This window comes from Patella vulgata, chromosome 4 (assembly GCF_932274485.2).
Source record: "Patella vulgata chromosome 4, xgPatVulg1.2, whole genome shotgun sequence".
Lineage (NCBI taxonomy): Eukaryota > Metazoa > Mollusca > Gastropoda > Patellidae > Patella > Patella vulgata.
Genome location: NC_065882.2, coordinates 67,599,965 through 67,614,935, shown reverse-complemented (window position 1 = coordinate 67,614,935; position 14,971 = coordinate 67,599,965). Strand labels below are relative to the sequence as shown.

The following is a 14,971-nucleotide window of genomic DNA, read 5'->3' as shown; positions in this document are numbered from 1 at the left end:
GTTCGCTGATTCGATTGTGTCCATTATTATTATTAAAATAAATCAAACAGAAAATATTACCTTGAACTTTTAGACAAACAACAATATACGACCTTATTAGATGATGACATTTAAAAATCACAGCACCCCTCTCGAATAAAAAAAATAAACCCATAGAGAACTGTGATTTATATACACAGACTTTATTCAGACTCTGACAGTTAATTTTAATGGAATACAATTACATAATTATATTAAAATTTAACGTGATAATTAAAAACTTAAATATGGCTGTAACAACACTTGACCTCTAGACAGTATTAATTGAAGAAATTCTGCATTAAATAGCTGGGATCCTGAAATTTGACGGCATTAATAATTCACATGTATACTGAAAAACCGCTTTGTAAAATTACAGACGTTTTTGTACAAAGAAAAAAAATCGAATGTTCGTTTCTTGTCTACACGATTACGTCGCAGAAATACCAAAGGGCCAATACAGATCACCATTGACAAATCACCATGGAGCAAAAACAAAACACCATCGGTTGCGTCTGTCTTTAAAAGGAGGATAAAAATGGAAAGAAATGTGACATTAATTGATATCTGGTAGATACCTCGTCTGTACTGTTAATTACAGCTATCACAGTAGTAAACAGGTTCTACATCTTTATCTTATGCGCAAAGATCCACGTCACATTTATACATAGACCCGGAGATAGATAATAGCCAACTTCGATCTCGATCACTAGCCTCGCCACCTTGTCGTTGATATGAGCTTTAGTGGAAGCGGACGTTAACCCATATTATTATTAGTATAAACAGGTTCTTCATCTTTACCTTACCCAAAAAAGATCCACGTTTATATAGAGAACCGGAGATAGACAAACGCCGACTTCGACCACTAACTGGTTAGATCTAAATATTAAGGTCACCTGCAGATTTCGCCAAGGTCACGAGATGTAAACCTTGACGAAATCTGAACATGGCCTTAATATTTAGATTTGACCATCACTAACCTCAGCACATCAAACTTGGTGGAAGTCGCCGTTAGCCCATATATTAGCATCCTCGGTATCCCCAGTGGTCTCAGTATAGGAGCAGAACAGTAGGACGTTAAACCCCATTTCATTGCATCCCCAGTGGTCCCATTCCGTTCTACTCCACTATACCCTGGGTTCGTCCGTCTGTCCTTGATCGTAGCTTGATTCTACGAACGAATCAAAAAATAGTTTACAGTCCAATCTTAGCCTCAATGTTTACGTTCACAACAATATATGCACACAAAAAGATGTCCTAAAACACAGACAGTGGCAAGTCGTTCTACCTCTAAGCGTATCAATAAAATATTGGTCTACTTGAAAACCACCACATCCCTTATTACATTGAAAATAACTAAATAACTAATCTGACTGAAATGAGTTTATTTCATTTACGTTGATAAAGACGTCAAGAGTTTCCAGAAAGGGAGAACCCTTTATATCTCTATGTAGTTGTAGTGATCGACATTTGTGAAGTACTTTCACTTCGATCATGACTGGAACAGAAAGTAGGACGGTAAACCCCAGTTCATTTCTTTTCATTTCAACTCGACCATACCATAATTTCTTTCACCAGCCCCGGTACGTTTCACAGAGATCAATACCCGGTTAGTTGCAACTGCCAAAGTGCGAATTATCAGGAGAGCCCGACATTTTATATCTAGTTTCGTGGACACCATATATATTTGCAACTGTCGAAGTACGAATTATCGGGGGAGGCCGACATTTTATATCTAGTTCCGTGGACGACATCACATATATTCCAAACAACCACCAGTTGATGTTTTTCGATTAAAATAACATTTGGAATCAATTTAGGGAATTAATGAAAAGTTTATGTCGCTGAAGTTAACAAAGGGGAAGTGAGATTTGTACACAAGAGGACTACGATAATAAAGACGCCAATGGTCATAGCTTTGGTGGTTACACTATGCACAGTCGCACCAGTGATTGGACACTGTCTTATGATACTTGTATAATGTTGCATTCATTATATATGGAAGCCGATATGTACCCTTTCGTACCTTCTTGCCTTTGCGTTAACTAAGTGCGAAGGCGGAGCTCAGAAGCTGAGATAAATAGACCAGATCTCCCCCGTGAAGGCAAGATGGAGCGAAAAAAGTACTTGTCTACTTCCACAATTTCAGAATATCAGGCGCGGATCCAGGATTTTTTGCAGGGGGGGGGGGGGGTCTAGGTTGGATAATTGCTTAGCCGAAGGCGCGAAACGTTGTAGAGGGGGGGGGGGGGTCTGGAGGCCCTTCCCCAGAAAAATTTGGTAAATTAGATTCAATTTGTTGCATTCTGACGTATTTCCGAAAGGTTTTTCCAAAATTACAGGTCTAAAAATCGCCAATATTTAAGTATAGGAAGTTAGTCGGGGTTTTCCAGAGCACAAACCAGGATTTTTTTTCTTATCAACGCTGCCGATAAATTAAAAAGCAAACACAACAATATTCTACGTCAACAGGCGAACAGCGTTAATAAAACTCTTTAAATTTCAATAAACTTATATTTTCATACAGTACGGTATAAAAAAAATTGCCGTCGTCAATAGGCGATTTGCCGTGGGATCAATTGGTCCTGACGGCAATTTATGCTGTCGACGTTTTTGGCTAATTGCCAGAGCTGCATGTGACTATTTGTTTTCGCCCACAATGGAATGAAAGTCATGACTCGCAATTTTTGGGTCAGATTCAGGCTTTTAGAGTTAATTTTCTCGGACCCTTCAAATTTTCAAGTTTGAGCAGCGGGGGTGGGGGTCGGACCCCCTGGGCCCCCCACCCCCTATGGATCCGCGCCTGAATATATATTTACAAATACCACAGACACAACATTATCTTGACTAATGATCATTTGATTAAATAATATAATCCTCGTTAAATGCCAGAATATGTTGAGGCCCAATGCGTCACTGATTATTACCTGGAGATTTTTAAAGTTGTGATTTTTTTTCCGGAATAGAAGTCGTCTCAAGGTATTTCAAAATCAATTTATATTTTATTATGGAGATTTCAAATCTTGATTTCTGATCTTTTATAATGTTTAACCCCGATAGTGACGTATCAGCGTCTTGCTGTTGAAATTTCTACTGACATCTAAAGAAAGTAAGGATAACTTTCCACAAACCTATATAAAATATGTTTGTAAAATATTATTAAACCCAATCCGTCGAATTATATATCAATAAGTTATAGTCCACGAGGCTGGAAATGTCTTTTTGTCTAATACTTGATATCAATTCGATTTTTGTATGTCATCAACTTATTGTACTTATGTATAATCAGAATTTAAGAAATGTCATAGACTAGAGGTTATTACACTTATCAAAAATAAGTATAAATCGTCTTGTGAAAGGAAATCGATGAATTTAAAAAGTTCCACAATGTTTCTACAGGAATTTGTGTAATCTTGACATACACTTGGGCACTATTGTCACAAAGAACTTACGTGTACATTCAGCATAAAGTTATGTTGAAATTGCGAAGCATAAAACAATGTGTCATTTGGGACCCAGGCGTCTGAAGTATACTAACTTATTATTATAAATGTTATATGTATTCGTTATACACCATATCAATTCAAAACAACCAGTTTTTGATGTACAGTTGATGCGGTAGGAGTTCCTTTGTTCTTTCTTGAACATTGAATACCAATTCTCAATTATTTGAGAGATTCACATTTAAAAAAATAACCCCAAACATTAAATGGGGATATAATACTATATTTAACTGCTTCAATTTGACATTTTGTAATGTTCATTATTCATACATCTTGTAAGATTATGTATTATCTTGCATTATTAACCACTGTTAACAATAAAACAAGCTTCTCGGTTATAATATGCATATCTATTAATGTAAGTTTGAATGTAAATAAATCTTTACAAAAATAACGTTTAGTTTATCTCTTAGTTCAGATAGATCAGACAATGTATATTCCCAAGCAAAAGGTAAATGAACAAAATACCCACAGATTTAGCTTTTCCATTTTCCAAACAGAAATTAGAACTATTACAAGTGGTATCAGGTGTTTTAGACAGAGTTTAACACAAGACAAGGCTTGTGTCAATATAGGATAAACACAATGAAATGGGTCTTAACGCTCTATTTTTCTGTTAGATCCCTGAATTGGCCGAGGCAATTCATCGGGATTTGCGGACGTACAAACCGAGGCCCTGTGTATACACTGGCGTGCACGAAAAAGATCCCTTGGCTGTTGGAATTCGATATAAGCGTAGGCCATAGTGCCGCTGCCCGGGAAAAAATTCCCTCATAGCACACTTTATGGTGTATGCCCGTTTTCATTAGTCCAGTTGGAGCAAAACAATAGGGCGTTAAACCCCATTCCAATTCATTTCTATTTTCCTGCCCGAACCGGGATAATGAAGACGGTGGATTTCACATCAAGTCTTGCGTCAACGACGAAACATTTAAGCTGACCCTGGACTGCATTTATTTAAATACGGATGCTCTTACCAAAAGCAAACAAAATATTGTAACATTTTCTAAAATACATCTGAGATCAGAAAGTGTTAAAGCAACCGTCGACCTATTTGAAAGTGGTTTCTTCTATACTTAGTGCTCTAATGTACTTAACGGTGTTACCGACATGAACATTTTATAAACGCATATATCAAGATAAAAGATACTAGATATATGGTGACATTTAACCCCTTTATACTAATCAATACTTGATCTTTACCCTCTTGTACTGTTATGGCATTAACTATATATAATGTATTATTTACATGGGTGTATGTATCTATTATATTAGGATTCATTAATAGTCATTGATTTAGAAAAATTTATGGAACATTTTCTGTTTATTTTCCTCGAGAATTAATAGGTTATCCTGTAAGATGTGAGGAAAGTACATTCCACAAGATTTCAATCTGTTATGTTTTTTACCGCAGGAGTTCCACAAAATTTTGGAAACTTTTGCGGTAAAAATCACCACAGACCAAAAAACTTGTCAAAGTCGAAAATCTTTTTGAATATAGTGTCACACACGATGAGATAAGGGGAGGCTGCGAGCAGATTTTGAAAAAGAAGCCCTGTATCTTGTGTAACTCTTGTGATGAAAAAGCCTATGTAAGCCCATTACATCGGCTTTGGTTTTTGGAGCAAGGGCAAACTTTTCCAGGGGGCTTCACACCATAAATCTCGGGGAGGAGAGGGGAGGAGAGGGGCGGTGGTGGGGTGGGGTGGGGTCTTTCTATTCATTGCTGGGGATAATGTGAAAGCATTAGTAACAGCAAAATCGCAAAGATTTGACCAGCACAAGTTTTCTCACAAGGCTCCAATACCAACAGATAGTTTACTGGCGACTCCGCTCATTTGCCCGGATTTCCTTTGGCTGCCACTCGGGTGCCATTACAAAATATTCCCTCCGCTTTCGTGGCCCGTTCCACCACGCACTGCATCGAACCATCTGTGAATATGTAAGGGTTCGATGTGATTTAGCAAAGTTAATTAAACCAATTTAAATCAGTACTATCGATGGTTCAGGCAACGTAGAACGCTAACCGTAATAGATTATAATATCTCTATCATTTCATTCCAATATTTAACCCAAAGAACCTCGAAGCGGTCCTAGATTGTCATTGAGCATAATAAGGATATGTTTAGGGCACCAGTGGAAGGGCAAGTGTCGTTTTTCTCAGTGCTGGATTATGCAGCAGAACCAGGGCCCACACGGAGCAACTTTCACACCAACCTACACGAAAAGCTCTATGGAAATGTTTATTGTAAATAAATAATGGCACAATACATTTAAAATTATAACAATGTCATTAATATTCGGTCAGTTGCATTAAATTTGTGAGACGAGAACATTTAGAAACAAGCTATTTGAAGTTCAGCAAACATGTAAGTGTTGTTTCAAATTATTTCTTACGGTTTTAGAATCATCTATATATAGGGACACGACCATCTTCCCAGGTCTTAGTATATCTAAAGATCGTCTTATTTCAGTCTCGAAATAGAGAGAGAGAGAGAGAGAGGAAGAGAGAGAGGGAGAGAGGAAGAGAGAAGGGTCATTTCGGGACTAATATATGGTTCAATTTTATTCCAATAATTCGCTTGCTGTGTGGGGGGAAACCGGGGACCCGCAGAATACATACGAGGATGGACAGGCGACCCTCCTTGTCACGTACATGTTGGGAATCGAAACCAAGCCAAACTCAATGAGAGACCTTACGATATAACGCACACGCATTAAACCATTCGGCCACCTATCCCCCGTCTTGAAATAGAAAGAATGAATGAAACTCTAATGAAAGACAGTCTCGAAATAGAATCAATGTCTTCCATTGGATGTTCATTCTACATCTGGATATATCAAATCTGTGCGTTGTGAAGGCAACGTTTTATACATACTTCACACACAAAAAAGTAATACAACCAACAATCTATCAATTGTTTTTTTTATCATTACTGAATTTATCGACAGAATTAACTACAATGTACTGTTTAAATCACAATAACAGATCTGGAGATTATTTATTTTTAAAAAAATCTAGAAAATATTTCTATCAATTGTTTTTTCTTTATTATTGAATTTATTGACAGATTTAACTACAATGCACTGCCTTGTTTATCTGACCCATCTGATATCATAATGTACTGATCTATAGTAGCCCGATTTGTCAATACTGAATACAAACTTTACTTAATCACAATTCAATATGAAATTCTCTAGAGGAATTACACTGGCAAAATAAAGTTCAACTCAGTCTATGCTGGATAACGAGTGACTAATTACTAATCATGAGACCAAAATTTCCATTCACCATAGGTTGAAGTAAAAATGGTTAAATTCAATTCCAGATCATTCTCAAAATTACAATTATTCAAATGTGTTTTTCAGAATGAAATTATAGCACATTTTTATCACCACAGATTTCTTAAAATACAAGCATCTCCAAGGTTTTTGACAAACAGTTCTAAAAAATTTATGGCATTAAAGACAATAAGCATTTTTTCGCGAGTCCAGATATAATTCAAACACGATAGAAATCCAATTTAACAGGTTATTTGTTTCGTTTGATGAAATAAAAAATAGAATGTTTATAAAATGTGCAGTTTTACGCCTCAATCAACACGGTAATATAGAATGGCTAATCCAAACGAATATTAATAATAAGAACTATCTGGAATTAAGACTTGCTATATTCTAAACAACTTTATTGAACATCGCGTAAAAAATCACTAGGAATCTTTAGAGGAATAGTTATTTGTGCTTGCATGTTCGATATAGTAAATTAATGGCGTGTTTGATCTGAAATCCTGAATAAATATTTAAAAAATTATGATTACTGGTATTCTAAAGATGGGATTCTCATTATCAAATTCGTGCCTAATAAGAATAATATCTAAGTTGAAAATCTGAAGATAAGCGTAAAGACAGTGTCCGCAAAGCTCTGGATCCTGTTTCTCGAAATTTTAACTAAAGATAAAATCCAAATTTTAGTAGATACATGTACCTTAATTTTGATTGGCTAAGCACTAAACTCAATCTAATATTATCCTATCAAATTAAAAAAATTTGGATTTTATCTTAGTTAAAACTTCGTGAAAAAGTCCCCAGGTCCACTATGGCTAGATACACCAGTCCGCACGAACCACATTACTTATATTGCTTGCGTATAGTGAACAAGAGTTAGAGTTCCGGTGCTGTAGTTCAATAAACTACCACAAAAGACCATTCCTGCATGCCTGCTTCGATTGACAAACGAATTTTTGTAGTCACAGCTCAAACATGTCAATTATGCAGACATTTGTCAACTTAAACAGTTTTCCCTAGGTGGTACTTATAAAAGTGTTATCTTGTGTAAAATGGTTGAAAGTAAGATAAGCTGTGCATAATGAAAATGATGTATGAAAGTAGTTAAATGCCGAAAACATAACACCTACTTGGCATTTTGAAAATGTTGTTAAAACAAATGGATGAAAACATCTGTTTTGTTCATAAAAATAAACACATGCTTTATTATTTATAAACTCTTTGTTGTCTCATGGGATCAATAAATAAATTCAGTACATATATGTATTTAAATTTATTTAAATTTCTTGAAATGAAATGTAATTTAAAGTCCTACTTTTATGTATCAACCGGGCTCATGAAGATTGGTATACATTCAGCTAGTACACAGATTGACCTAACTTTTTCGTCACATCCGAAAGATTAGATCCCTTTTGTTCTACATCAATGACCAGGGAAATCCAGTCTGGACAATCCCGAGCAAGGTTCCCGGGCAACACCGGGGCCGCCTGATAGTGAACTCAACAGATTTGGTAATCTGTTGCCGGTGATCTGCTCAACATAACATAGATCAAACTGTATAATTGTGACTTTTTTTCATTTAAAAAGTAAGTATCTGGTAGCTGAGTTGTGAATCCTTAGCTTCAATAGTGTAATGTCACAGTAGAAAAGTTCTCCACAGTTGAATGGGAAAGATAACTGAGGAACATCCATGTGGACTCAGACTAGCAATTATTTGCCCATTGACTTCAATGTTAAATGGCTGTAACATCACAGGCTGTAGCTTTTTTCTCAACATTCCGTTGGTTCCAATCTTTATAGGCACAATGGGGACAACATTTGGCAATCTCCTCATCATAATTTTGTAGGGGGTTGACCATTTAGATTTTTTGCTACACGGATTTGAAGTTGACTGGGGTGAAAATCTCACTTCCGACACAATGACTGCTCTGCAGAAAGACACTTTACACCCCCTATCCCTCCGCTGTAATATCATCAGTATTACCCAAAACTGCTATGAAATTGCAAATTTGATCCCTTTTCTCCAATTCTAGACCAAAAAGTCAACCCAAAAATGCAGGAAGAGGGGAGAAAAAATTTAAGGGAAAAATTGTCTATTTATAACTCGCACTACATTCGTCCATCATGAAATAAGGGGAAATAATTACTAGTCTTAGTCCATGTAGTTTATTCTGTGAATTGTAATGAATATTCAGCATGGTATTGCTGTTAGGGATTGAGCAATTAAAAATCATCAAAAGAAACTAGGTTGTTGTTGTTTGTTAGTTGTATTTTACGTCCACTTCCACCGAGGTGATATCGCAGACAAAAAGAAACTAGGCCGTGTATCTAGTTTAAATAACATATGGTCACAATATTAGCATGCCAACAGTGAGGCTGATGTCCCCGCCGAAACCCCAAAATCAATAGATGACACATATTAATTAATCGCACATTTATCTTAATTAGACGCAGAGTTATTGTGCCCCAAAAAGTATGATTGAAAGACAGACAGACTGGCGGACAGACCCATTGTAAATAGTCCCCTGCTTTCTTCGAAAGGCGGGGCCAACAATACATAAATACATTGCACACATTTTTGCGAATAAAATATTGTCATGCAGAACTGATCCTCGAAATACTAGAAGTAAACAGGAAATGGCTCTATGGAATAGCGTTACTGTTTATTACCGAGTGTCATTGCTTAATAAAGGCTGCAGAAACCTAGCCAAAAAGTGGCTCAGTAATAAACAGCAATTGTAGTTTATAGAAGTGTATTCTGTGTATTTCTAGTTCATTCACTAAACGCTATTGAAACAAAGTAGTTCAACCAAGCTCTGCTGTGAAAATATCCTGATGTTAATGATGCAGACATTACTTATAATGATACGTTTTTTATATTATCTTCTCTGGTTGTATTCTTTATCTGATATTAACACCCAACAGAGCAAATCAATTTCTACTAAAGGGGTAATTTCCGTCTTTGCCAATTAATAATTAGGCACAATTAAACACCCAAAGAATCTATATGTTTTCATGCTTTTAATAGTCTATTATTTCCCTGGTCATCGTGCTATTAAGGGAACTCTAAATTTCCCTCCTCTATCTGAAATCCTTTTGCAATCAGATTACAGATTTTAAATGGAATAAAACTTTGATAATTGGGAAGAGATAATATTCACTCTTCTGGCGAGCTTCATTTCAAATCATCTGTATGATTTGTTAAGCCTCATCAAACCAATCGAACTGTTTCTTCACTTCTAGCCCTACACGTAGTATTGTAAAGGTCCAAATCTAAAACCTCATGTTATCGATTGCACTGTACATAAAGGAATGCTAACTGGAACACATATCAAATTCATATAATTCAAATATAATAATCTTACAACGTGAAGGTAATTAAATTACTTATTATCTGATTATTGCAATCATTGATATTTTATTAGTGTCAGGGAGTTGATGACCATAATAAGTTGCTTATTATTAGTATACTAAGAATTGTTTAATGGAATTAATTTAAAATGCCATATGTGCCCAAAAGTGTACAAACGACGTTTACTTTTTTTATAGCTGAAACGTCCGTTTTGTTTATAACGTTTCTTTTCCAGCGCAATCAGAAGAATTTTTAAATTATGATTTTGAATTATCGCAGGCGTTGTGTGTAACAATTAAACAATTGAAATTCTACCATATTATAAAGCTGAAATATTTCTTCAGACGGTAGATTTATGGTTGAATCAATATTGTCACTGTGTTGAAATGAAACCCTCAAATACCATAAACTGGCACTAATGCAGCACACTGTAGCAGCCGCTTTAAATAGCTATCACTCGCTCATCGTATAATTAATTGAAGTAACTACACAGCTTATGTCTTCTTAGACTTTCTTCGACAGATTTGGGCTATAATACAGACCGTCACTTCACAAATGCGACTCTTCGATTTTCCAGAAAGCTACTAGAAGCGTTAGATATAGCGTGGTGAACGACGTTTCGAGCTCTACAAGGCAAGATTACGGCCTTCCGTGTTTCGCTGAAACAATCTATCATAACGCTTATATGAGCCGATGAAATATCAGACTAACGGGGAATCCGATAACGTGGCGAGTCATACCGAAGAAGACTTTATCAATGATGTTACATGGTAGAAATTCAACTCAAACTTATAGACTTACATGTCTATAAAATTGGCTCTAGTCAAATTAAAGGGAATTGCAAACAATCTGTTGAATTATGTGGAAAAGTTTATTGTAATTGTAACCTTTTTTATCGCCAGTTATATGTTTAAATGCTTCAGATTCGTGATGGGACATTTTCGTGCTGCTTTATAGAATAAATACATGGGATTAGAACAATGCCGAATTACAAAACACGTGAGTTAGGACCATTGGCAGAGTGAAAGCTGATTAATGTCATACTATCTTGGAGGTTTTTTTCCCAGGGAACACCTAATTGTGTTGACTGTCGAGTTAAATTCCATAAGAGATTGAGTGTTCTTTAATATTTCTTGGACAGGTTTAAACGTTCTGCCATCTCATTGGTTCAAGAAAATATTTGAAAATTTTCAATTTCATTTGTTTGGTGTGGTTTCCATCAATTCGAATAACAGAATAGTGGTTGTCGGATATAACTGTATATACAGTACGATTGTGTTTAAGTGCCTTCACTCTTAATGTAATTTTACTATTCCTAGATCAATGGAAGGTCTCAGCAATGACAAAAGGAAACGTATTTTCCTGTCGTTTTCCCACCAGTAGTAAGGAAAAGATTTGTTGAGGATTAACAAGTGTTGCTTTTAGTTGTAATGTAAATTTTATTGAGTGTTGTGTGGATGGGTGCAATACTTATAATACGCATTAAATAGTTCTGTCTATCATTGGGATCCTTCATGAGAACCACAGCATCGAAATTATCTTGGTGGAGAATTTATATTGGATTTATAATTTCTCATATTCAACTAGAAAAAAATATAAGAGGATTTTGAGTTTTGGATTTTTTTCTCTTTCCAGTTTGAACATTAGATGGTTGATGACATGGATACAAAAAGGTTTGATAAATGACAGACTTTAGAGAAGATTAGCGTGTTTTGGTACATTTTAAACGCTACAAAAAAAACCTCTAGCATTAGTTAGGGACCGAAAAACCGCGAGTCTTCAGAGCACGTGAAAGCAATTAAGTGGAACTTCTAGGACGTCAACAGTGGTGTAACGTTACTGTCCGCGATACGTTACAATATATACAAAGGTTAATTGTCTCACTTTATTTAAAAATAGGATCGCTATGGCATCTAAAGGACAGTTAACCTCTACGGACATCCATGTACGTATTTTATATTTAATTACATTATTACTAACAACATTAATAGCCACCACGGTGTGGATGGGCTACACAGAACTTAAACGCTTGAAAATTTTACTCGATGACAAAGTTTCAAAAAGTGAAGTAATGTACGTTAAATTTAAAGAAAGTGGTTTTATTGAAGATGATCAGATAATACCGTCCACGTGGTCAGATCCAGCTGATCAAAGACAATATACAGGTGATGATAACAATAGCGAGGAAGTGAAATCGACAAGAGAACGTAGACATGTGGTAGAGGGTTCGGGTTCAGCTAACCCCGATGACTGGGCTTGGCTTAGCAGTTATTCCAGAATACCGGTAAGCAGGACTTTGTTTAAACATATACCTTTTGGAATCAGTATCGCTACTTCTTGTTTGTGTCATTTATGTTCTTTCCAAGACCAGTTTTCGTTATATGATCCTCGTTATTCTGTTTCTCAAAGCCATATTTATATGTCTCTTTCTCTCCGATCACGACTCCTCCTGGGAATATCTGGCACATTTGTCACCAGTGTAGAGTCATGGGCCTTCAACCCTTATGAAACATGATTTTATTGATAATGTTATTAATGCATAACACTAAGAACTCGGCACCAGGCAAGCGATTTAGCAATCGAACTAACGGTTCATAAAACCCAGTGTCTCAAAGGTAACGGGCAGACTGATTAGTGAATTATTGAGTTCGTTCAACCGACTTTTTCCTTTCCACCATTGATTACTGTAAATGCTATTTGTTATTGTGTATAAAGAAGGGAATATGTCAATACAGAATTAGCTATAAGATGCAAAGGTTCTTTAAGTCGCTTGCTTAAAAGAGATGAATATATTGCACACAAAGGAACGAACATTACAAAGGTGTTCAAGGTATAATGTAAGGAATTCACATGTTATTTGGTATCAGCACGCTACTACACTTTTATACTTCAATTTAAAAATTGCATGGGTTTATGATATTACCAAACATTATCCATATTTGTCTTTCTTCATGACCTTAAACTCTGGTCTACCTTAGAAGCATCTGTATCTGTGTAATGGATAAACGAGTAGACTTATTTAGTAAAATTGCCAAATTAAAAGGTCAAATCTTATTATTTTGTAGCTTACAAACATTACAGTTGCTATTTCTTGTAGTAGGTAAACTGAAATCGATTAATATACATCTATTTAGCTTTTGTACTATCGATAGCATTTTGTACAATATATGCCTTTCTAATGGTGATCATTCACAAGGCACTGCTCAATTTTACTCAAGAAATTAAATATATTTTATTTTGCAAAAGAAATGAGAAACTGAAAGTATTACGAGATGACTCATGTTGAAGTCCCGTTCAATTTATCTCAGTTTTGATGTAGAGATTGTTATCCATTTGTTAATCTGCTTAAGCGAGAATCATCTTGCTCATGAAGAAGCCATTTCTCTAGAGTCTCCAGTTTATAAAAGGTTTAACTTAAAACACGACAGATGATCTTTTGCTAGCATTTGGCGTCTTTTTTTCATTTTCTTTATGGGTTTTGGTCCTTTAACAATTATGCTTTATCCTTGTGGAATTACCGAAAGGCTAGCTTTGTAGAAGATAACACCCTCAATAAATGACACAGGAAAAAAACTGTCTATAAGATGAAAATCTGAACTTATGGAACAGACCGACTGTGTTATCATTACATTATAAGACAAAGACCGTGGCAGTTGATGTTGTGGTTGGTTAAAAAAGGACATCCGATTAATTATCGTGTAAGTAAACAATAATGGATAACTGTTAAATATAACACTGACGAAAAAGGTAAAGGTGTAAAGAAATCCTAACGGATGTTTGTTTTTCGCTTGTCGTTTTATTATTTGAATTATTACAATTGTTCTTTTCATTAAATCCCCGTATAACGCCTTATAATTGTACCTGAAAGTAATATTATTTTAACACTCATAGCAACCTAAGAATCGCTCTGTTATTCAAATTAAAGGGAAGGTGTACTAACAGGCGGTACTTATTGTCAGCAAAATTGTCGTTTCTTGTTCTATTAAATGGATAAGCGAACGAGACTCATATTTTGTACACAATCTAATATGTAACACCCCGTGTAATTTTATATTAAATAAAGTCAACTCAATAATTATTTTATATCGATTTATAACTATATCGCCAAACTAAATGTCTCTTAAAATAATATTATCGAATAAGTAGATAAAAAGGCCGGGATTATTTACCAATTCATCACCAGCAGGTAATGGAATTTGCTTTCAATACCTATTTGTTTAATTCTTCTATACATGCTGTCAGGCTTTTGTTCTGTAATAGGATGATTGTGGCTCAGCTAGCATAGCGCTGGCTCACTAACCTGGTGGTCCATCTCGATTTACCAGTCAGCTTTCCCCTTATGCAGGGCAGCGAGTATCTCAAGGAATGGAGTCCAGTCGTTTAGATGGTACAAATAAATGATGTCAGTCTAGGTACTCGCTGGCGTGCACGTAAACAACATTTTACAGTTGGGATTCGATGAGGAACAGGCGAGAACGTTGCTGTCCGACCAAAGTTTCCTTCATTGCACCCTTCATGGCGTATACCCGGCTGCTGCAGAAACATAGGGCATTAAACCCAAATTCATTTCAAGGATGACTGTTGAAGTTATTTCCAAGTCAACGATTGTCCCCTTCTTTTAGCTAACCTTGTTAGTACCATATTAAACTACTGATAAATAAAAGAGTTGACGAGTGGTCCGATACATTACCTTGGTTTGAATCGGAGGATTAATCGATCTCGCCCGTCTTCATTAGCCTAGTCGGAGCAGGACGTTAGTAAGTTAAACCCCATTTTATTTCATTTAATCAAAGTCGCATTTATTTGCTGAATC

The 14,971-nt window shown here is 35.7% G+C and overlaps 1 protein-coding gene across 6 annotated transcripts in view; it reads left to right on the top strand.

Moving 5' to 3' along the window:
- The first annotated feature begins 10,870 nt into the window (after positions 1 to 10,870).
- The window catches only part of LOC126818283 (collagen alpha chain), a 63,228-nt gene continuing 59,127 nt past the window's right edge, over positions 10,871 to 14,971 (top strand). For 4 of the 6 annotated variants that reach the window (XM_050545606.2, XM_050545607.2, XM_050545605.2 and 1 more), the window contains exon 1: positions 11,333 to 12,442. In XM_050545606.2, the coding sequence (XP_050401563.1) occupies positions 12,065 to 12,442 (378 nt within the window). In that variant the 5' untranslated portion in view covers positions 11,333 to 12,064. Of the gene's footprint in view, positions 12,443 to 14,971 lie in introns of all 6 variants that reach the window. The other 2 variants (XM_050545608.2, XM_050545609.2) reach the window with 2 other exon arrangements.